The sequence below is a fragment of the Ruditapes philippinarum genome, unplaced genomic scaffold (genome assembly GCF_026571515.1).
Source record: "Ruditapes philippinarum isolate M1 unplaced genomic scaffold, ASM2657151v2 ctg15673_1_1_1_1, whole genome shotgun sequence".
Classification (NCBI taxonomy): Eukaryota; Metazoa; Mollusca; class Bivalvia; order Venerida; family Veneridae; genus Ruditapes; species Ruditapes philippinarum.
The window spans coordinates 8,626-33,938 of NW_026861455.1; the positions used below are offsets into that span (position 1 = coordinate 8,626).

At 33.6% G+C, this 25,313-nt stretch overlaps 3 protein-coding genes across 3 annotated transcripts; all 3 read left to right on the plus strand.

Moving 5' to 3' along the window:
• Window positions 1-707: 707 nt before the first annotated feature.
• On the plus strand, window positions 708-2,420 carry LOC132715656 (uncharacterized). The gene has a single exon (XM_060698693.1). It carries the CDS (start codon window positions 708-710, stop codon window positions 2,418-2,420), a length of 1,713 nt encoding a protein of 570 aa, XP_060554676.1.
• A 3,508-nt stretch (window positions 2,421-5,928) lies between these two features.
• LOC132715657 (E3 ubiquitin-protein ligase TRIM71-like) lies at window positions 5,929-7,653 on the plus strand. Its single transcript, XM_060698694.1, has one exon. The coding sequence runs from the start codon at window positions 5,929-5,931 to the stop codon at window positions 7,651-7,653; it is 1,725 nt and encodes a 574-aa protein (XP_060554677.1).
• A 10,369-nt stretch (window positions 7,654-18,022) lies between these two features.
• LOC132715658 (uncharacterized) lies at window positions 18,023-19,747 on the plus strand. The gene has a single exon (XM_060698695.1). The coding sequence runs from the start codon at window positions 18,023-18,025 to the stop codon at window positions 19,745-19,747; it is 1,725 nt and encodes a 574-aa protein (XP_060554678.1).
• The last annotated feature ends 5,566 nt before the right edge of the window (window positions 19,748-25,313 follow it).

Genomic DNA, 25,313 nt, shown 5'->3' on the forward strand with positions numbered 1-25,313 from the left:
TATATTGATTATATATTTAGTATAAAAATTATATTGGGTCTTATCACTGTAAAGGATATTTACAGCTTAAAGGCTTCTATAAGGAAATAATTGTTTTACTCGCGTTTTAAGGGAGTAAAGAAACCTATTCCGTATCTGCAAACGTTGTAGTTTTAGAATGAATCTTGAAACAATCACAAGTCTGACAATTATCCGATGAGATACGAACGATGTTGCAAACAAATTAAAATTTATTATTATTATTTATTTTCGAATTGTGTATTATTCTACAGCAATTCCTTTAAAATTGATATCTGTTTCCTATTTAAACATCAATTCTGCTCTACTTTACTTTCCGATAAGTCTAACTTAACACGTATTGTATTTCTTTCTGAACTTTATAAACGACATAGATAAACATTCAAGTACACCTTTATCAATAATCTTCTCAAGCGGAGTGAACGGAAACAACCGAAAGCCTCGGTTAATTTGCGCGATTATATATTGTCGACAAGGAAATACTTGAACGGCTTGAGAAATTGCATTTTTACGAATAAAATCGTAGTGAATTAAGAATTTTCTTACGTTAAACAAATGCTTCGTAAATCTATGGACTAAAGTCTTATTATGTTGGACTTATTTATGGATACATGGGAAATAAGACAAGTCAGAACTTGATTCAAAAGTAAACAAACCGTTTTAAAACACCGCTATAAATAGTGCATAAAATGGAGGTTTCTGGAAAGAAGGAAAATAGACATCAAGATCAAACATCATCTTCGGGATCATCTCAAAATTATAAAGTATGTCAACCTTGTATAGCTGACGGTGAGAGTTTAGAAGCCGATGGTTTTTGTCACAACTGCCAGGAATATCTTTGTACAACGTGTATCAAATATCACCGCAAAGTAACTGTCAGTAAACATCATACTATTTTAGATAAGGCTAATATGCCGACGAACGTTGAACCACAAACCATCAAACAACTATGTACTGAAACCTGCGAGAAACACAAATTAGAGATAATCAAGTACTTCTGCAGTGATCATGATACAGTTGGGTGTGGTAATTGTATGGTAATTGACCACAAAGCATGCAAGGTTGAGTTTATCCCGGATATAGCTGACGAATTCATCAACAGCGAGGAATATAAAGCTATTCTGGCCAGACTCGAGAAACTTCAAACAAAGGTTGATTCCAGGATAATGGCAACAGGGAGAGGCAGGGAAGCATGTGCTGAAGAATTCGTTTTCACAGTTCAAGAAATCAAAAGGTTCCGAAAGGAGATTGATGATTATCTTAACAAGATGGAACAATCAATACTAAAGGAATGTGAACGTCTCAGGAAAGAAAATGAAAATGTTATAACCAAAAATGAGGATTTCCTGAAAACTATCAAGTCTGAACTAGATGAAATTGCTGAATGTTTAACGTCAACAAACACTGACCTGTTTGTTGAAGCAAAGCAAACTGAAGCTCGACTGAGTCAGTTAGAGCAAGATATGAAGCAAAATGTAAATATGGTATTCACTGAGTATACGTTTGTACGTAGCAGTGACTTGGACGCGATGGTTTCTGGAAGCTGCAGTCTGGGAAAGCTTTCTTCAAAGTCATATTGTTATTACCCTTCAATGGAATGCAGCATTGCTGAATTTAAACCAGTATTTGATAGTGAAATTAATGTTCATTCAAATACTGACAAATATAATGCCGTTATTTCAAACTTGCTTCTGTTATCATCAGACGCACTTTTATGCGTAGATAGAGGTAACAACTCCATTAAAGTGGTAAACATAAAACAAAAATGTATTTCATCACAAATTCTCTTGGAATCTTGGCCGTGGGATATAACGTTCGTAGCCACCAACCAGATTGCAGTTACATTACCTGAAATTGAGAAGATTTGTTTCCTCTCAGTTACAGACAAGAAACTGACACAAATCAGAGAAATTAAAGTCAACGGACAATGTACAGGGATAGCTCACTACCAGAATACATTGGTGGTATCTTTTGTGGTACCACCAAAACTTCAATTTTTAACACTGGACGAAGAGGTTGTACGCAATATTACAGCTGCTACTTTAGGTTGGCCAGGTTGTGTAGAAGTTAACGTGTGTGGGAGTAGTTTCTTTGTATCTGATTTACACAAGTCTTCATTGCTGAAGTTTTCGTTTGATGGAAAATTACTTGCCACTTATCAGGACGAAAGTTTGCAGGAACCAAGGTCATTAACCGTTTGTGAGGATGGTTCAGCTCTTGTATGCAGCAGTGAAAATAATACCTTACATCTAGTTTCGCAGGATTGCAGAAAAATCAAAATCTTGCCGATTGAGAAAGATAGGCTTAATTACTTGCAGTCTGTCTGTTTTAATGAAGCAACTTCCACGTTGTATCTAAGTAATTATTTTGGAAACTCCATCCTGGTATACAAGCAGGCATAACTTTGTCAACCATTGTTCTGACTTTCATTTTCGCTGATTAAATTACTGTACACACGTTTTACTTCAACAAAGACTGTATACTTACATACAATCATTTTTGTATGTGTCGGATATTTAGAATAGCATATTTAACAAATGTACATTTGAATAAGAAATTACAATCAATTCATTGGAAAGGAAGCTAAAGTCAGAAAAAATGGCCACGTTTTTGTTGTTAGCAGAGGAAAAAATACTGTGTACTTACATTAGAGCTTTGTTGAAATCTCAGAAATCTATAATGCATACTTAAAATATACCATAAGATTAAGTCAGTGTAAAATAACATTTTTGTGTTGTTTCCTTTTTTATTATTATATTTGTAATCAAGATGATTAGAAAGATACGTCATCATATTTTTTACTAATGTTTATACTTTTAATCATTATTATTGCTTCAAACTAATTTTAGATAATGATAATTTTATTTAGCATTTAAAGCTGTATGCCCAAAAAGATCAAACTTGAGAACAAATGTACTAAGATTTTAAAAATATTCAAATGATTCAAGATGCAAGTATAAATTCATGTCCGAGGTATGTTATTATCATAATTTTTCTACTACGTGACTAACGTACCATAAGGGCTATTTTTGCATATTTTGACGCTTTAAACTCTGCTTAAACTATCAGTAATACAGAACGAATATATGACATTCAAATGCAACAACTAATTTAACTTGACCAGTAAAAGAGAATGCAGCTTCCCAAACAGATTTTGTTTTCATTTTATTGTTGAAATTAGAAAATTTCAGTAACGATTTCTTAGATTTCAATAAATTTCTGCAATAAAGATATGTTACCCAAAGAAGAGCGCAGTTTATCTTTAAGACAATATATTTGCGTCTATGTTATGTTCACTAACGATATGCCATAATTTTAAAGAATGTGATATAAATGTTAAAAGCTCTCCATTGATTTTATGTTTCATAATGAAATTTGACACATACACTATGGAAGCCTTTACATGTTAAATCATTAAATTTGTTGGATGTTACCTCATTGTAAGGGAAGTTACCGCCTTTTACATATTGACAGCATAAGTGAATCTTAAGTTATACCCCTTTACGTCAAGACTTACCCAATGGTTGCTCTTAAATGAAAATTTGTAAAGAAAATATGTTGATAAATGTAAAAAACTAATTATTTTCCTACTGATTTATGTTTCCTCCTAAAAATGTATGATTTCTGTTTGTATTGGTTCCCCTTGTATTTCAATTCCAGTCAATTACTTTATGTTTCATTGTGACACATTTGCTTTTTATAAAATGTTCAGCCTGCAAAAAATAAAGACAAAACATAAATTGATTATCCTTCTAATTTTCTAGTTTTGCTTCAATAGTAATATCGCCTGTATAAGGATAAAAAATGACTATAGGGACATGAATAGTGTGCACACACACACACATACACGCACGCACGCACGCACACACACACACACACACACACACACACACACACACACACACACACGCACACACACACACACACACACACACACACACACACACACACACACACACACACACACACACACACACACACACACACACATATATAATCATGCACATACATTAACCATTTTATTTTACTAATACAGCAACAACAGGATTCATTGCGTTAATATTACAACAACAATGTATACGAACAAGGTAAGTACGGGAAGATACTAATATACAACTGTATGCATGATATTATTATGACAAATGTCACTGTGTACATTTTATTTATTCCTTATCCGTAAACTATATCAATTGTATCGTTGATTTAGACAATACCTGTGTGTTGTATTGTTTGACACATTTTGCAGATCAGATTTACATAATAGTAATAGATCAGTCCCACAGATTACAATGCAACAGGACTGTACAATCATGAATTGTCTAAATCTTAATTCATTTGAAACAGACATTTTATTATTCTGATGTGGAGTTGGAAATTTTGGAAATAAAAATTTGACAAGTATTATGATTATTCTGATATGAAGTTATTGAACACTTTCCTTTAGGAAATAAGAAACTCTTCTAGTCGTCGGCTGTTTAAATCACAATTTTACACACTTCTTAAAGGCATATTATGCCTCAGAAACAAATATTGTTTTCATTCTTTAGAAAGAGCAAGCACGAGTTTTATAACATTTAAAAAATGGTTTTAAAGCATGTTATTTGTTTATCACCTGAGGAAAGGAGCGCTGAATTATTTCTCATAAAAGTAGCGGAATGTTAACAAAGTAATATTTTGACTTCCATACAAAATACTAAATTAAATCAATGTAGCTGTACTATCTGTCAATAAGCAACAAAAGCAAAAGATGGTAGAAACTATTTGCCAATGAGTAACGTTTTGGAAACTATAACAGGACGTCAGGAAAAAAAACGCTTTGGGGGGGGGGTGGATAAAACAATTCTGTGGCATATTGGGCCTTTAGAGATAATTTACTTGTTTATATTATAAGGATGCTGGATTCAAAACTGAATTCTGTAAGGCAAGTACAAAGCTTTTAGAGGTGCGAGGCTGGTCTAATATAGGTTTTGCAGTTGTGCACGAGTTCAATCGAATGAATATCGTTCTAAAACTGTTTAATTGCCACTATATTTTACAACACCATTTTTGTTATTGATATTTTAACAGAACTTTATTACTTTGTTTACATTCGATTCGATATCGAAATTTTCATCTCAAGAAGAAAAACGAGGCTAGAAAGAGTATGATATGAATTTGATAAAGCTATTATGGACTCTAAATATTAAAATAAGGCTAAATGAGAGAGCGATATTAATTCTATATGAATCTTTTGGACTTGGTAAATGAAAACGGCGCTATATGGGTTACGATACGGATTTGGTATGGACGTTTTGCACTCTGAATTGAAAATGAGGTTAAATTCATAATAATGGATCCAATAATGAATTAGTTTGTTACGCTAAAAGTGCATTGGTTATATTCAATAAGGTGTTAAATAAGTAATATCATGTCAATTTGTCGCCAATTCATTGAAGTATTTGTACGGGATGTTTTGTGATAATACAGCGGAAGTGCATCGTATCCAATGGATGCATGTCCTGAAGTTTATAAAATCATTCTAAAACTTCACCTGTACTGATTTAAAAACTTTCTACACATGATTTCGATAAAATTATCTGATTTTAATACATGTACTCTCATATTTTCAGTAACATACATAGACAAGTACAATCATATCATAAACACATACAACATTTGGTAGATTAGTGAGATATTAACATGGTACATGTATATAACACAGAGATAAACAATACATGTTACAATTCAAATAGTTATCTTATCAACATTTTACACTAAACTTAAATCAAACATCATTTCAGTAGAAGTAAAAGAAACTACGGTGTGTGCACTAAATATTGTGAGTATACACGATATATTCGAATTGAATTTATCAAGTAATATCGTATTACAGCATTTAAATAATTTATAGAAAACTTTAAACTGCAGACAATGGAGGTACCCGGAAAGACCAGAGATAGAGCTCAAGGTCTAACGTCATCTTCGGAATCATCTAAATGTCATGGAGTGTTATGTCAACCATGTAAAGCTGACGGTGAGAGTTTAGAAGCCGATGGTTTCTGTCAGAACTGCCAGGAATATCTGTGTAAAACGTGTATCAAATATCACCGCAAAGTAACTGTCAGTAAACATCATACTATTTTGGAGAAGGCTAATATGCCGAAGAATGTTGAACCACAAACTGTCAAACAACTATGTACTGAAACCTGCGAGAAACACAAATTAGAGATAATCAAGTACTTCTGCAGTGATCATGATACAGTTGGGTGTGGTAATTGTATGGTAATTGACCACAAGACATGCAAGGTTGAGTTTATCCCAGATATAGCTGACGAATTTACCAACGGAGAGGACTATAAAGCTATTTTGACTAGACTCGAGAAACTCCAAACAAAGGTTGATTTCAAGATAAAAGCAACAGGTACAGGCAGGGAAGCATGTGCTAAAGAATTCGTTTTCGCAGTTCAAGAAATCAAAAGGTTCCGAAAGGAGATTGAAGATCATCTAAACAAGATGGAACAAACAATACTAAAGGAATGTGAACGTCTCAGGAAAGAAAATGTAAATGCTATAACTAAAAATGAGGATTTCCTGAAAACAATCAAGTCTGAACTAGATGACATTGCTGACTGTTTAAAGTCACAGTCAAAGAAAACCACTGACCTGTTTGTTGAAGCAAAGCAAACAGAAGCTCGACTGAGTCAGTTAGAGCAAGACATGAAACAAAATGTAAATATGGTATTTACTGAGTATAAGTTTGTACGTAACAGTGACTTGAACGCGATGGTTTCTGGAAGCTGCCCTCTGGGGAAACTTTCTTTAAAGTCATGTAGTTACAACCCTTCAAAAGAATGCAGCATTGCTGAATTTAAACCAGTGTATGCTGGTGAAATTATTGTTCATTCAAATACTGACAAAGAGGATGTACTCATTTCAAACATGCTTCTTTTATCATCAGACGCACTTTTATGCGTAGATAAGAAAAATAACTCTGTTAAAGTGGTAGACATAAAACAAAAATGTATTTCATCACAGATTCTCTTGAATTCTGGGCCGTGGGATATAACGTTCGTTGCCACCGACCAGATTGCAGTTACATTACCTGGTATTGGGAAGATTTGTTTCCTCTCAGTTACAGACAAGAAACTGACATCAATCAGAGAAATAAAAGTCAACGGAGAATGTAGAGGGATAGCTCACTACCAGAATACATTGGTGGTATCTTTTGTCGGACCACCAAAACTTCAAATTTTAACACTGGACGGAGTGGTTGTTCGCAATATTACAGCTGGTACTTTAGGTTGGCCTGGTTGTGTAGAAGTTAACGTATGTGGGAGTAGTTTCTTTGTATCTGATTTTTACAACTCTTCGTTGATGAAATTTTCGTTTGATGGGAAATTACTTGCAACTTATCAGGACGAAAGTTTTAAGTATCCGAGATCATTTACCGTTTGTGAGGATGGTTCAGTTCTTGTTTGTAGCAGTGGAAATAATACCTTACATCTAGTTTCGCAAGATTGTAGAAAAATCAAAATATTGCCGATTGAGAAAAATAGGTTTGATCGCTTGCAGTCTGTCTGTTTTAATGAAGCATCTTCCACTTTGTATCTTAGTAACTATTCTGGAAACTCCATCCTGGTATACAAGCAGGCATGACTTTGTCAACCATTGTTCTGACTGACATTGTCGCTGATTACGTTACTGTACATACGCTTTACTTAAACAAAGACAAAGTCATTTATATATATATACTTACATACGATCATTATTTTACACTAATTAATAAATGTTTATTCTTTCAATTGTTATTATTGTCTTCAAACCATTTTAAAACAATGTTAATTTAATTAAACACGTAGAGCTGCATGCTCCAAGATAAGCAAAATTTTTTCAAGACAATCAAACTTGAGGGACGATGTACTTAAATTTGAATAAAAGTCAAATGATTCAAGATTCAAGCAGTTATTTACATGTTGTGTGTCATTAATGACTGTATTTGCATAATTTATCACCATTTTTCTACTGCGTGACTAACGCAGTAAGGGCCTATTTTTGCACATTTCACGCTTTAAACTGTATAAAACCAAAGGCAGACACAGTATGAATATACAGTGCCATTTAAAAGCAACAACCAATTCAACTTGACGAGTAAAATTTGCATTTTGTTGTTCAAATTATAAAATTTCAGTAAAGATTGCCTAGATTTTAATTCTTCAATAATAATATCTTACCTAAGATGAGCGTAATACTGTATATCTTTAAGACAATATATTTGTGTCTATGTTATGTTCACTAACGATATGTCTTTATTTTAAAGAATGTTTTACAAGTGTAAATAGCATTTCGTTGATATTATGTTTCATAATGAAATTTAAATAGTTTGTCACATATCCTATAAAACCCTTTACATGTACATGTATTATTATTTTAAATTTGGTCGCTGTTACATCATTGTAAGGGAAGTTACCGCTTTAAAAGATTAACAGCATAAGTGAATCTTTAGTTACACCCCCTTTCGTCCCATGCTTCTTAAATAAAATATTGTAAAGACAATATGTTGTAAAATGTATAAAAGTAATTAATTCGTATTATCCTATTCATTTATGTTTCCTCCTACATAATGCGATGTTTGTATTTATATCGTTTCCCCTTGTATTCATTTCCAGTCAATTACTTTAGATTTCATTGATCTGTTGGCACACTTGCTTATCACATTATAGAGATGTGCAACATCAGGAATAATAAACGTTGACATATATTATTATATTAAGAAATTCGACAAGGCTTACGTTGTTTAAATCACATTTTAAACACCTCTTAAAGGCACGTTATGCCTCAGAAACGATTTTTTTTGTTTTTATTTTATTCTTAGCCCGAAGAAGGGCAAACACATGTTTTATGACATTTAAATAATGGTTTTAAAGCATTTAAGATGCTTATCATCTGTTGAAAGGAACGCTGAATGTAAAATTATTCGTCGTAAAAGTAATAAATCGTAAGCAAAGTATAATTTGACTTCCATACAAAATACTAAATTACATCAATGTAACTGTACAAACTGTCAATATGCAACAAAAGCAAAAGACGGTTAAGAGAAATAGCTTATGAGAAATGTTTTGGAAACTTTAACAGGACGTCAAAAATAAAAAGCTTTCGGGAAAAATAAAAACATTTCTTATCTGAGGCATATTGGGCCTTTAAAGATAAAATACTTGTATTGTATTATAAGGTTATTATACATTGTTGAGTACAATACTGAATTCCATTTGACAAGTACATATCTGCCAGAGACGCTAGCCGAGTCTGTTTCTGATACATATTGATAAGACTTTTTTTGGTATGGTTGTTCTTATTCCAAAACCTTAGCATTGACTGTAAGACTGTACATACAACCTCCTATCACATACTTCACACTGGCCATATCTTTTGCAGAAGCGTTGGGTCAAGTAAAACATTAAAACAGTTTCAAAATTATGTTCTTTTCACTGCATGGAATTATTTGTTAAGATAATCAGCAGATAATGAATGTTGAAATGTCTGTACACATCATTTATAACTGATTTGCACGCGAGATGTTTCAATCAGCGTCACAGATTTGCCAGGAGCGAGTCGTAGAAGAGTCACAAAAGGCAACAAGGACAATATTGTATGTGTACAACACCCTCGCGACACCCTGGCAACCAAACACGACAGGCTACCACTGCTATCGGTACCGCTAAGCACAGACATTTCGGAACCAACTCTGTAAATTTGGTCTTTGTGAGCGCTATAATTACGCATATGAAATAGTAACAAATCATTACCGACGGGAATCGTGATAGTTTAAGGTGGATTCCACTCCGATAGATATTTGGACATTCTCGTAGTTAATGGAAACCTTAACCAATGATCAGCAGCCAGTTCAATATTCCTTTAGTAGCTCAAGAAAATATGGCTTACTTTAGACAAAACGGAATCACCTTGCTGCCATGTCCAACTCATACTGATATGCCCCCGTTTAAGCATCTCTTAGACATGTTAGATAGAACCGTGCAACACAGACCCATACAGCCCAGAAAAATACAGAAACTGACTGCTCCTAGATCACAGTCAATGTGAAATTATGAATCTTTGCCTTTGTTGCAATAACTGTATCATGTTTAACTATTTTGATTTATACGAGGGACGGTCAGAAAATATCCGGACTTTTGACTCTTTCTCGAAAACCATTCAACATTTTAAAACAAGATTGCATTTGAGAAAAATGCTATGCCACCGCATGGTTCAAATTTTATAGCTGTACATCAAAGGACAAGAAAGTAGGTCACATCATCAAAATCTAGGTCAAAGTTCAATTTTACAACTAAAACTGTGCACATGGTCAAAATGTCATTACTGTACATCAAAGGACAAGAAAGTAGGTCACTGTCCCCTTGGGCAAGGCATAATTTTGACCCAAGGGTTTAATAACAATCTTGATACAGGTCCACCAAACAATATTTCAAGTCAAATATCTAAGCTATAGCTTTCTCCCATTCAGAAAACATTTGTTTTATTTTCTGTTTTTACTACGTGTACATAATGAGAATCACTGCCCCCGGGCAGGGCCAATTTTTGACATTTGAACAACTTTGGTAGAGGACCTATAGATGATATTATATATCAAACATCAAAGCTCTATGCCTTGAACCTTCAGACAAAAATTTTTTTTCCACTATATGTACATGATGAAAATCAATGACCCCCGGGGCAAAACCAATTTTGACCCCAGGGCTATAATTTGAACAATCTTGCTAGAGGTTCACTACACAATGTTTCATGCAAAATATCTTAACTTTATCCTTTGTAAATTTAGAGAAGATGATTTTTTAAGTTTTAACTATATACATATAGGATAAACCTATGGCTCCCAGGGGCGGGGCTAATTTTGACACAAGAAGCAAAATTTGAACAACTTTGGTAGAGTACCTTTAGATGATATTATTTAACAAATATTAAAGCTCTAAGCCTTGTACCTTCAGACAATAAGATTTTTTTATTTTTTTACTATATCATTTTATGTATATATTGAAATCAATGACCCCCAGGGCGGGGACAATTTTGACCCCAGGGCTATAATTTGAACAATCTTGCTAGAGTTTTACAACACAATGTTTGATGCAAAATATCTAACCTTTAGCATTTGTCAATTGCTAGAAGAATTTTTTTAAAGTTTTTACTATATACATATAAGGAAAACCAATGACCCCTGGGGCGGGCCGATTTTGACCCCAGGGCTATAATTTGAACAATCTGGGTAGAGGTCTACCAGACAGTGCCTTATGCAAAATATCTAAGCTCTTAGCCTTTTGGGTCTTTACAAGAAGGTGTTTTAAGTTTTTACTATATGTACATATAGCGAAAATCAATGACCCCGGGCGGGGCCGATTTTGATCCAAGGGCTATAATTTGAACAATCTTGGTAAGGGTCTACCAGATGATGCCTTATGCAAAATATCTAAGCTCTAGGCCTTTTGGGTCTTTACAAGTAGATTTTTTAAATTTATTCTTATTATTCCTTTTGGTTGCCATGGCAACAAGATTTCTGCATGGAATGAAATTATTTGAACAACTTTGGAACCCAAGGAACAATCCTGCCAAGTTTGGTTAAAATTGGACTAGTGGTTTTTCACAAGAAGTTTTTTTAAGTTCACTATATAATCTATATAACACACACACAAACACACACACACACACACATACATACACACAGGTGAATCGCTATATGCCACCGCATCGCAGATGCTGCGGTGGCATAAAAAATCTTTCTACTCTTTTTTCAAAATATTCTTAACCTACGTCTACGCACTTTTGCCATCTTCGTGGGAGCTTTTGTATTCCCGCTGTGAACCCTGACGTAGACCTATGTTTTAGGTACTGTGTAACAGCAGATATCAAAGCCGCCCTGGTCTTATATTTCTTTCCAGCAAGCAATGTTTTCAGTTCTGGAAACAAATAAAAGTCACAGGGGGCGAGGTCGGGGCTATAAGGAGGGTGAGACAACAATTGCCATTTGTAAGAAAATGATAACCTCCACTATAGCTGCGGCGGTATTGGAGGGGGCGTTATCGTGAAGAAGGAGGACATTTTTCTGTGCTAACCTGGGACGCATTTGCTTCACCTTTTCTCTGAGAGTTTTCATAATTACTTCAGAATAGTACTTGGTGGTGACAGTTTGACCTTTTGGCATGAAATGAGTAAGTATCATTCCTCGTGAATCCCAAAAGGCAGCAAGCAATTATCATAGAATTGCAAGCAATCCATAAGACTCTACCTGTTAGAACCCCATCAACATTCTGAAGGGCCATTGACATTTCACTCATGTTGCAATTTTTCTCTATCTTAAGTAAATTTGTTGGAAAAGTTCTTTAAAAGTGATCACAGGAAACAGTTTTTATGAACAGACAGACAGACGGACTGAAGGACACTCTAAAGTTAATATTTGAAACATCCCTGTTACCAAAATATAACATTTTTAAAAGCAAAATTCTTAAAGAGGAGATAACTAATTAAATGAAATAATGAATTAAAGATGCAATTTCATAAAAATTTTCAGCTCTTTTTGACTAATCACAAAAATTGTTATATTTGCCATGTTTTAAGCCTATTTGTTGCCAAGGCAACCAATATTTTTTCAAAATAGGAAGAAAAGATAAGACATGCATAATCTCCAGACTGCCATCTACCCATATGTCAAGTGTCATAAAAATATTTCCAGTAATTTTTTAGTTATTACTGGATTCAGTTTATGTGTAAAAATGTGCCATATTTTCAGTCTATTTGTTGCCATAGCAACCAGAATTTTCAACATAGGAAGAAAAGAAAAAGACGTGCATAATCTCCAGACTGCCATCTACCCATATGTCAAGTTTCATAACAGCGTTATCACTGGATCCAGTTTATGTGTAAAATGTGCCATATTTTAAGCCTATTTGTTGCCATAGCAACCAAAATTTCAACATAGGAAGAAAAGAAAAAGACGTGCATAATCTCCATACTGCCATCTATCCATATATCAAGTTTCATAAAAATATTTTCAGTACTTTTCAAATTATCGCGGGATCCAGTTTTGTGGACGGACGGACGGACTGACAGACAGACAGACGGACGGAAGGCAAACCTAAAGCCCCCTGCGGTAAACTGGTAGGGGACTAACAAGCATGACTTTGCCAGCCGAAGGAGACAGCTTAAACTTTTTAAGAGGTGAGGAACCAGCACGTTTCCACTGCTTTGACTGAGCTTTTGTTTCAGGTTCGGAATAATGAACCCACATCTCATCTCCAGTGATAATGCGGTTCAAAAACTTATCTCCTTCACGATTAAAACGACTTAAATGTTCTTTTGCATTGGTTACTCTGGTTTTCTTTTGATCTGCAGACAGCTGTCTAGGCACTCACCTGGCACTTACCTCGGTCATGCCTAGGTGTTCGTGTAAAATCTTGTGTGCCGATGCGCTAAATTTGTTGGCTACCTCCTCCAAAGTTAATCGACGATTTTTGTTGACAAAAGCTTTAACATTTGCTACCATTGTTAGGATCACCGCCTCAGCTGGCCGCCCAGTCCTATGCCTGTCAAAAACACTTCTTCTGCCTTCACGAAGCTGAGAAACCCGGTTGTAGAAGGTTGAACGTGATACTAATTTATCAGAAAATCTTTTTTTGAGCCTCTGAAAAATGTGGCAGGGCTTTTTCTTAACCTTCTGCAACCAGAAACTTTAATACAGAGCGTTGGTCCTCTAACAAAGAGTCCATGATAGACGAAACACCTAACATATAACAGAGGGCAAAATACTGTGTAATCACGACTATCATTGAAAATAAACTGACCACGTTTTTGGCGAATGAATGTAGTTTTCACCAATATATAATGTTTGTATATAAGAGAGGAGCATGAAAAGTCCGGATATTTTCTGCCCGTCCCTCGTACTACGAAAAAAACTTATTACAAAACTGCAAGCCGTATTATTACTCTTTTCTTTTTGGTATTTTTTTAATCTTTTTGGTGTTTGGTTTATATTGGGTAGAATAATGCACGGGGCACGAGATTTTCGTGAGTTTGTTCGCGGTTTTAAATCATTCGAGGTTTACTACACAGTACAGACGGTTCACCAAATTTGTATTGCAATTACTCGATGAGCGAGGAAGAGGTTTCACTTCCCAGAGGGGGAGCGATGAAAATGGAACGCTTTCGACTCCGGTGAGAAACGACATTATAGAACACAGGCTTTGGATAAACAGAGAGGCTTAATCTTAGACGAGTTAGAATTCAGATTTGGGAATTTCAGCGGCAATAAACCGGCTAAAGCAGGTACTTTTGAATTAAAACAGATTCTTGTAAAAGACAATTTAATTTCAATTCTGAATGCCTGAACAATTTGAATAGAATAGAGGCATTGTGTGATTTCAAGTACGTTTCTGCCATCAAAGATATTGCTCATAACGAAGCCTTGGAGATTCTTAAACGAAACAAGCTGTTAAAATTGCCGACTAACATGGCTGGGACACCGTCTGGGAATATGACGCTGACCCGCTTGCTGATAATGACGACTGTTGATGCTACTACATGTAAGCTACGAGGCGCTTTTGCAAGGGCAAATAGGTCACGCAGATATAGTCTATATGGAAGTAGTCAGACTTTTCCATCACCACGTGCTCAACCCCAGCCAAGTTCATTTTTTCAACAACGGTCGCCCTTTCGGTCATTGCTTCTCCTGCAATCTGCTCGGACACTTTGCCAGAGACTGCCCGTACACCCAGAGATATATGGCCAGTAAGCTGCAACCCTCAATCATAACAGAAAAAACCAGACGCCAGTAACGGGAAGTAGATAAAAAAAATTAATCGAGAAGAAGAATGATATAACTTCAGTCAAAGACAGTATCAATATACACGGTAAAAATCTCAAAGTTAATACATTTATAGAAGACGTTATAAGAAACGGATTTAATATTCCGTTTGAGACATTGCCTAGTTCTGTTTATTTAAGAAACAATCTTTCTTCTGTGAAACATCACAAATTCGTTACTTCAGCTATTCTGAACTTTTAGAAAAGCAATGCGTTATTGAAGTTAAAAGTAAACCTTTTTGTGTTAATCTGTTGACTGTTTCAGTAAACTCAAATGGTAAAGAGAGGCTTATTTCAAATTTACGTCATACTAATAAGCACGTGTTAAAAAGGAAAGTCAAGTTTGAAGGTCAGAAAAAAGCTTTAGATTTTTGTCAAAATGGTAATCTAATCTTTAAGATTTAAAATCTGGTTATCATCACGTATAGTATCCATACATAAAGAATATAAAACTTTATTAGGATTTTTTTTTGGGAAGAGAACGGTATTCATAAATATTTTGGTTTTACAGTTCTCCCTTTTGGAATATTTATAAATAGCTCCATGGTCGTTTACTGAAATTTTAAGGTATACTTCAAAGATTTTTGAGATTTTTATTTAAAACTTTTTCTGGAATAGTTACAAAACGATAGGATTTCATTTCGTAATACGCTGCAAGTTTCAAAGTATATATAATGTAATCTATATTTACATAATATGTGCTGGTTAAGATTTTGTCATGAGAGTCAAAATTATTTAGAGCATGTACAGTAATTATATATCAAAACAATTTTAAATTTGATTATCATTTTATTAAAGATAATGTTATTAAACAAACATTTTTCTGTTGGCTTTGTAGATTTTGTTAGAAATGGTAGGGCTATTTTATAATAATATGGTTAAATAGTTAAATGAATAATAATATTAAAAAAACATGTAAATTAGAGGATTATTCCTAATACTAAGTGATTATCATGAAAGAATTTAATTTTATCATAGGAAAAAGTAATCATTATAAAAGTAGTTGTCCTTTTAACGAGTTTTGTTGTTTAATAAAGGTGTTTATTTACAGTTATCCTAGTAATGAGTTCTTATTATTGAAAAGATTTACAGTTATTGTCCAACAACATTGACCTGGCACTCTTGCATTTGACCCTGTAGTCGTTATATTCCGTAAACGTTACGATCTACTTGTAAATCGATATGAATGTATAAATATCTAATTGTTAAAATGATGTTAATTAAAAAATCTCTCTAGTGCAGTTGGTAAAGAGGGTTCACTTGAAGAATGCAGACATAAACTGGTAGGTTCGAACCCAATTTCACCGATTTATTTTTTTATTTTATTTCATTTTAAAATTGCCATTCTCTTTAAACTATTGCACACCTTTTATGTGTGTACTATCTATGTAGTATTTTAATATATGCCTTTATAGCGTGTATGTGCTAAAGCATACATGTATACAATTGCATAATGTTACAAAAAGGACCGTTGAAAGAAAGATACGGTAATGAAATAAAACATATATTTGTATATAAAACACCACTTAAGAGGTATTCTCAAACCAGATGTTCTGAATAAAACGATTTCAAATTAATTCTTGCAAGTATATTATAAAAAAAAGAACGTGGTGTTGGTAAGGAATCGAACCAGAGACCATCAGATTGGTAGTCCGACATCTATACCAATACGCCACACCTCACTGACGAGTGAGGTTAGCAAATATATCGATATATTCGATAATTACAGGTCAGTATTTATTCATATGACCTTTACGAAAGTTAATGAAGTGCCAGGTCAATATCCGGGTAAAGTGTATTTATTATTGAAGGATTTACAGTTATCCTAGTAATGCATATTATTATTGAAAGGATCTACAGTTATCCTAGTAATAAGTATTATTTATAGAAAGGATCTACAGTTATCCTAGTAATGAGTATTATTTATTGAAAGAATCTACAGTTATCCTAGTAATGAGAATTATTATTGAAAGGATCTACAGTTATCCTAGTAATGAGTATTATTATTGAAAGGATCTACAGAATTTTATTTGATTAAATATCTATCTTACATCGTCCCATTTATATAATTCCGACGACTTTACTATATTTACGATGTATTCATTCTTGCTTACAAGCGCATGCGTATATACGAAGTTTAACGCATAGGTATATACTACGATTTTATCAATGAACTGTTATTTTTTGTTTCCTTTAAAGGAATGTAGAGTCTATTATTTCACGAAAATGAACATTTGGAACTTTCAAAGCATTAAAACAACTTTGCAAACAATATTTTAATGATGCGTAGTCGGAATGTAACAATATTGCAGAATGAAGAACTAGTTTCTATAGCGGTTTTTATCCGGATGTGGATGTTGTTCGGTAGAGGCTTCTCACGCCTGTGAAATTTAGCAATGAATGTATACAAAAACAACTCAGCATGTTTAAGACCATTCCAGGCTTTACAATTGGTACACATTAGGCTATCTATATATATTAAAGAGTTTACGTGAGGTATAATAAAGTATGATAATGCACGTTTTATCGTTTCAATGCTTTATAATTATATTCCTGCTCATTTGAACACAAACCGTGAATTATTATACAACAATGTACTGAGAATTGATACATCAATTCTGCTATCCTTTACTTTTGGATATGCCTATCTTAATACGTATTGTATTTCATTTTGCTCTACATGTAGTACTGAATTTATATACTCATAAGTTTAGACGACAAAGATAAATATTCAAGATTACCAATGAATATACTAGTCAATATCAATCAATAATCTTCTAAACTGGAGTTCTCCTTTACTTTTGTATCAGTGTATTTCAACAAGTATTGAATTTCATTTTGAATTGTATATACGCATACTTTCATGTCATTTCAAAAGACGACAAAAATATGAATATACTATAATCAATAATCTTCTAACAACTGAAAGCCTTGGTTGATATGCGCAATTATATATTGTTGACAAGACAGCACTTGAACGTCTAGAGAAATTGCATATTTTACGTCTAAAATCGTAATGATTTAAAAATTGTCTTACGTAAATCTGTAGACTTAAGTTTTATTATATTGGACTTATACACGATTACATGGGAAAGAGGATAGGTCAAAACATTATTCAACAGTAAACAAACGTTCTAAACCACCGATATAAATAGTGCATACAATGGAGGTTTCGGGAAAGAAGGAAAATAAACATCAAGTTCAAATTTCATCTTCGGGGTCATCTCAAAGTTGTAAAGTATGTCAACCTTGTAAAGCTGACGGTGATAGTTTAGAAGCCGATGGTTTCTGTCAGAACTACTGCCAGGAGTATCTTTGTAAAACGTGTATCAAATATCATCGCAAAGTAACTGTCAGTAAACATCATGCTATTTTGGATAAGGGTAATATGCCGAAGAATGTTGAACCACAAACTATCAAACAACTGTGTACTTTGACCTGCGATAAACACAAATTGGAGATAATCAAGTACTTCTGCAGTGATCATGATACAGTTGGATGCGGGAATTGTATGGTAATTGACCACAAGGCATGCAAGGTTGAGTTTATCCCAGATATAGCTGACGAATTCATCAACGGCGAGGAATATAAATCCATTCAGGCTAGAATCGAGAAACTCCAAACAAAGGTTGATTCCAAGAAAATGGCAACAGAGACAGGCCAGAAAGCATGTGCTGAAGAATTCGTTTCAGCAATTCAAGAAATCAAAAGATTCCGAAAGGAGATTGAAGATTATCTAAACAATATGGAACAATTAATACTAAAGGAATGTGAACGTCTCAGGAAAGGAAATGAAAATGCTGTAACTAAAAATGAGTGTTTTCTGAAAACTTTCAAGTCTGATCTAGATGGCATTGCTGAATGTTTAAAGTCACAGTCAAAGAAAACCACTGTCCTGTTTGTTGAAGCAAAGCAAACAGAAACTCGCCTGAGTGATTTAGAGCAAGACATGAAACAAAATGTAAAAACAGCATTTACTGAGTATAAGTTTGTACGAAACACTGACTTGAACGCGATGGTTTCTGGAAGCTGCCCTTTGGGAAAACTTTCTTCAAAGTCATCTTGTTACAACCATTCAAAGGAATGCAGCATTGCTGAATTTGAACCTGTATATGATGGTGAAATCAATGTTCATTCAAATACTGACAAGCAGAATGTCATTATTTCAAACATGCTTCTTTTATCATCAGACGCACTTTTATGCATAGATAGAGGTAACAACTCTATTAAAATGGTAGACCTTAAACAAAAATGTATTTCATCACAGATTCTCTTGAAATCATGGCCGTGGGATATAACGTTCGCTGCCACCGACCAGATTGCAGTTACATTACCTGGTATTGGGAAGATTTGTTTCCTCTCAGTTAAAGACAAGAAACTGACACCAATCAGAGAGATACAAGTCAGCGGAGAATGTAGAGGGATAGCTCACTACCAGAATACATTAGTGGTATCTTTTGTCAGTCCACCCAAGCTTCAAATTTTAACCCTGGACGGAGAGGTTGTACGCAATATTACAGCTGGTACTTTAGGTTGGCCTGGTTGTGTAGAAGTTAACGTGTGTGGGAGTAGTTTCTTTGTATCTGATTTACACAAGTCTTCGTTGATGAAATTTTCGTTTGATGGAAAATTACTTGCCACTTATCAGGACGAAAGTTTTAAGTATCCAAGGTCATTAACCGTTTGTGAGGATGGTTCAGTTCTTGTATGCAGCAGTAGAAATAATACCTTACATCTAGTTTCGCAGGATTGCAGAAAACTTAAAATCTTGTCGATTGAGAAAGATAGGCTCAATTGGTTGCAGTCTGTCTGTTTTAATGATGTAACTTCCACTTTGTATGTTAGTAACCATTCTGGAAACTCCATCCTGGTATACAAGCAGGCGTGACTTTATCAACCATTGTTCTGACTGACATTGTCGCTGATTATGTTACTGTATATACGCTTTACTTAAACAAAGACAATCATAAATACGTAAACCTATATACCACATTATTTTATGTGTCGGATATATAGAATGACATATTAAAGAAATGTACATTTGAATAAGAAATTTCAACCAATCAATTGGAAAGGAATTTATAGAAGCGTCAGAAAAAATGGCCCAGTTCTTGTTGTTAGCAGTGGAAATAATACTGTGCACTTACATAAAAAGTTTGCTGGAAACTCAGATATCTATCATGCATACGTAAAAAGTACAAACCATTAAGTGAAGTCAGTGTAAAATAACATTTTAAAAAAATATATCTATTCGAGATAATAAGAAATATATACGTCATCATATTTTTCTATTTTTGTCTGCAATCTATTTTAAAACAATAATAATTTTGATAAAATAAACACTTAAAACTTCATGCTCCCATTTAAGCTAAAAAATCAAGAAAATCAAAATTGAGAAAACAAATGATTTTAAGAAAAGTCAAATGTTTGAAGATTCAAGTTGTAATTTTTATGTTGTGTGCGATTAATGACTAAATTTGCAGTATTTATCACCATTTTGCTACTGCATGACTAATGCAGTAAGGGCTTTTTTTGCAATTTTTACCTCGTGTTTTCGTAATTTAAGTGGATTGTTAGTGCCGTTTGCAGTGTGTAAATTACTTTGTTTATTTACTTTCCATTATTTTAATTTTAAATACATTTTCAAAATTTTCACGAAAATAAGCAGGAATCTAGATGTTTCTGTTTTGAGAGGAAGTAAAAACAATTATTTCCCCATAGAACTGTAAGACTATACACAGGGTTTAGACTTGCTCATTATTTGTATTCCTTTTATATTGTCTATGATATTTGTATCCGAACAATTCTGGATACTTGGATAATGGTATACAAGCAGCAAGAATCTATTGTTCTGAATTTACTATACATGTACTTTCATTTAGCAAAGTTAAAGCATGGTGAGATATTTATATCATACTTCATCAAATTATCACTAAAAACAAGACTTCTGATCATGATAATACATTTTATATTATATAATGCATTTTTGTGATTTGTCAGACAAACACCGTAACAATTTAAAATGGTGTCCTGTCCGTGTCCCTTGATGTTTTGCTTGTACCACTTCTAACATCTTATTTTCCTTGAATGTGTATTTTGTAATAATTCAACAGTGATCATTACTATGATATATGCCTTTTAAAGATATATTATGCTTACTGTTGATAATTGAAAATACTTAAATTGCTATACTGTCTCTTTTTTCAATGTAACATGAACAACTGTTGAGTATAATTAACAACACAATCACAAACATTCAATAATTATTTATTTCATAATAAAGACGTTTCGGCTAGATGACTTCTTCAGTGCAATTTTCTTTTTCATCTATTGAGTACAAACAAAGAATATAATGTAGTATTTTGGGTAAACACACAATGAATTCATGGTGCCATTGAAAAACTGGCACCTTTATAAAATAAAACAACAACAAGCAATTCAACTTGACCAGTAAAAGGAAATGAAGATTCACAAACATAGTTTTTGCATTGTATTTTTCAAATTAGACATTTTCAGTGAGAATTTCCTAGATTTCAAGGCAGTTTTGCAATAAAATATTTTGCCTAAAGATGAGCATAATAATTATATATTTAAGACAATATATTTGCGTTTAATTATTTCATGTTTACTCACCATCATTTTTGATAATTTGACAATACTTAAATTTGTTACTTAATTACATTCAGGATTTGATATGAAATTTTGGACTCACAAAAATGAAATCGAGGTTAAATGGAGTTTCCTGGCATTTTCTCTCCTTTATCGATCTAAATAATCTCACTATATACACATATACAACATTGTCATATTCAGATATTCTATAAGTATAACACGTATAATGCATTTTCAGCAATGGAGTATTGGTAAGATATCTGTGCAGTAGCTTATCAAATACAGAGACAATCTATACGAGTAGTCGAAATAATTATATAAACAAAAGTAATCATCATCGACGATAATAATTTTGCGAAGTTTGATGGGAAAGGGCTGAAATGTGCTCTTTATCGTGCATGACATTGTCGGCAATGTACTGAAAGGATATCTTTATGTGGTATTTTGCAAAAAATATAAATTATCGTATCAAGAAATAAAAAAAATACACATTAACAATTGCAGATTGAACATCAGTTTAATGTGGTTTAATTAGAAAAAAAAAATATCTTCTCTGTTTGGACTAATTATTGTGAGTACACAGGATATAACAATTAATGTTGTCTTATGACCGCATTGGAGTAATGCACTGGAAAGAATAACGTTGTTGGCGTCCGCGCCGAAGCGCGGCGCCCTTATGGAATGAAATCAGATTTTGTGAAAGGGCGACAGCAACTTCTCGAGCCTTTTATAGTTGTTCATAATAAAAGCCGATCATTCCGATCGGTATGAGGGTGCTTGATTATTAATTAGTCGCGATATGTACAATAAATGGCGAACTGGAGAATTTCGCAATGCAAACATTTTCAAATGAAATAACCTTTTCCGTCAATAAATCGCGCTCTTCGGGGTATTTTTGTTTATCATTTTGTAGTACACAGCGGGTTATTATGGCATGTTATTCCGAAAGCTGTTAATAGAATGATGAGTTGGTGACCTAAATATTCCGAAAATCTATTTATATAGGGATGTACTCCTATCGGTAATTCCCGGTCTCTCCCGGGATTTACTAGTGAACGGCGAATAGTACCACACGTTTATTGTCCGGTCTCTCCCGGTTTTGGAGTAGATGTTTGATATCGTTACAGAACAGAACAAATATTTTACAGATAAATAAGTTTTTTTTCAAAATGAATGTTTGTCACTTAGTTTGGTTACAATAATTAATAAACACAGATCAACTCTCAAATTTATTGATTATTATTATACATAAACATACAATTCGAAAAAAAACCCAACAACACAAATCGCATGTTTTATTGTATCTATATGAGATAAAAACAAAAAATAAGTACAATAATTGAGAAAAAATGTACATTTTATGGCATTAATATGACACTATCAACTTTGAAACATTTCATTTAATTTGTAATTCGTGTTTAGTAAAGATGCCGAGGAATTATTCAAAGTAAAAAATCAGATTTTTTGAATTATTCAATTGATTGATAATTTAAAAAATGATAAAGAAAAAGACCAATGTACATGTATATGGTTTAAGAATAAACAATATTAAATATTGAAAGATTAACCATGATTTACTGACTTTTTCCAGTTAAGTTTTGACTTATAATCGTCGGTCAATATGACAATTGAATTCTTAAAATAGTAGTAAACGTAAAAACTCAGTATTAAAATAGCGCATAAAACACAAACAAAAAAAAGAAAAGAATATTCATAAAATCTGTATTTTTTTTATTAAAATAGGTATTACAATTATTGTATAATAAACAATTATGCTCAACATGACCAACATGGTAATGTAACAAGTGTCATATTGTTACTAAGTGTGAACAGATACCTTAAGAGGGGGTCTTCGCTAATAGCGATAACATAATAAGGGACAATTACACAAGTATGGTGTTGATCATGCGTTACACATATGGATTATAAATGATTGTATACATGTATATCCGTTGCTATTAATAACCACGATCATAAAGAAATAACAAGTAATATTCTAATTTCTAGCATGCCAATCAAAGTTATAAATAATGAACAATGTCTTTCGTCCGTTCATTCATAAGTGATATACAATTCTGGTAAAAAACAATGAACCATTGAAAAGTTTATAAGAATATCTTGTCATCATATATCTACTAGTTCATCTGCACCTGCTGCATTTCTTGCTTGGACGCCCTTTGATGCTTTGCATCAATGCTTTTCTTGTTTTCAATTGAAAGGAGGTATCCGGAAAGACCAGAGATAGAGCTCAAGGTCTTACGTCATCTTCGGGGTCGTCTAAATGTCATGGAGTTTTATGTCAACCTTGTTCAAGCGAAGGGTAGAGTTTAGAAGCCGATGGTTTCTGTCAGAACTGCCAGGAGTATCTTTGTAAAACATGTATCAAATATCATCGCAAAGTTACTGTCAGTAAGCATCTTACTATTCTGGATAAGGGTAATATGCCGATAAATGTTGAACCACACACTGTCAAACAACTATGTACTTTAACCTGTGATAAGCATAAATTAGAGATAATCAAGTACTTCTTCAAAGAACATGACAAATCTGGGTGCGAGAATTGTATGGTGATTGGCCACAAAACGTGCAAGGTTGAGTTTATCCCAGATATAGCTGACGAATTCACAAACGGAGAGGAATATAAAGCTACTCTGGCTAAACTAGAGAAGATCCAAGCAAAGGTTGATTCCAAGATAATGGCAACAGAGAAAAGTAAGAAGCATGTGCTGAAGAATTTGTTTTTGCAGTTCAAGAAATCAAAACGTTTCGAAAGGAGATTGAAGATTATCTAAGCAAGATGGAACAATCAATACTAAAGGAATGTGACCGTCTCACTAAAGAAAATGAAAAAAAGTATTATTGAACATGAGGATTTCCTGAAAACTATCAAGTATGAACTTGATGACATTGCTGAATGTTTAACGTCACACTCAAAGAAAACCGCTGACCTGTTTGTTGAAGCAAAGCAAACAGAAGCTCGACTGAGTCAGTTAGAGCAAGACATGAAACAAAATGTGAATACGGTATTCACTGAGCATATGTTTGTATGTAACAGTAATTTGGACGCGATGTTTTCTGAAAGTTGGGCTCTGGGAAAACTTTCTTCACATACTTCTTGTTACAATCCTTCAATGGAATGCAGCATTGCTGTATTTAAACCAGTATTTTCTAGTGAAATAAATGTTCATGCAAATGCTGACAAAAACAATGCCATTGTTTCAAACATGCTTTCTTTATCATCAGACACATTTTTATGCGTAGATAATAGAAACAAGTCCGCTTTAATGTTAGACATGAAACAAAAATGTATTTCTTCACGGATTATCCTGAATGTATGCCGTGGGATATTACGCTCGTAGCCACTAACCAGATTGCTGTTACATCGCCACATTTGGAACAAATTCATCTTATTTCAATACTTGATGAGAAACTGACACCATTCAGGGAAATTAAAGTCAACGGAGAATGTAGAGGGATAGCTTACTATCAGAATACATTTGTGGTAACCTTCGCCGATCCACCGCAAATTCAAATTATGACACTGGACGGAGTTGTTGTACGCGATAGTACAGAAGGTACTTTAGGTTGGCCTGGTTGTGTAGAAGTTAACGTGTGTGGGAGTAGTTTCTTTGTATCTGACAATGGAAAGTCTTTGTTGATGAAATTTTCGTTACTTGCCACTTTCCAGGACGAAAGTTATCAGAGGCCGAGGTCATTAACTGTTTGTGAGGATGATTCAGTTCTTGTTTGCAGCAGTGGAAATGAAACCTTACATCTAGTTTCGCAGGATTGCAGAAAAATTAAAATCTTGCCGATTAAAACAGACAGACGTAAGGACTTGC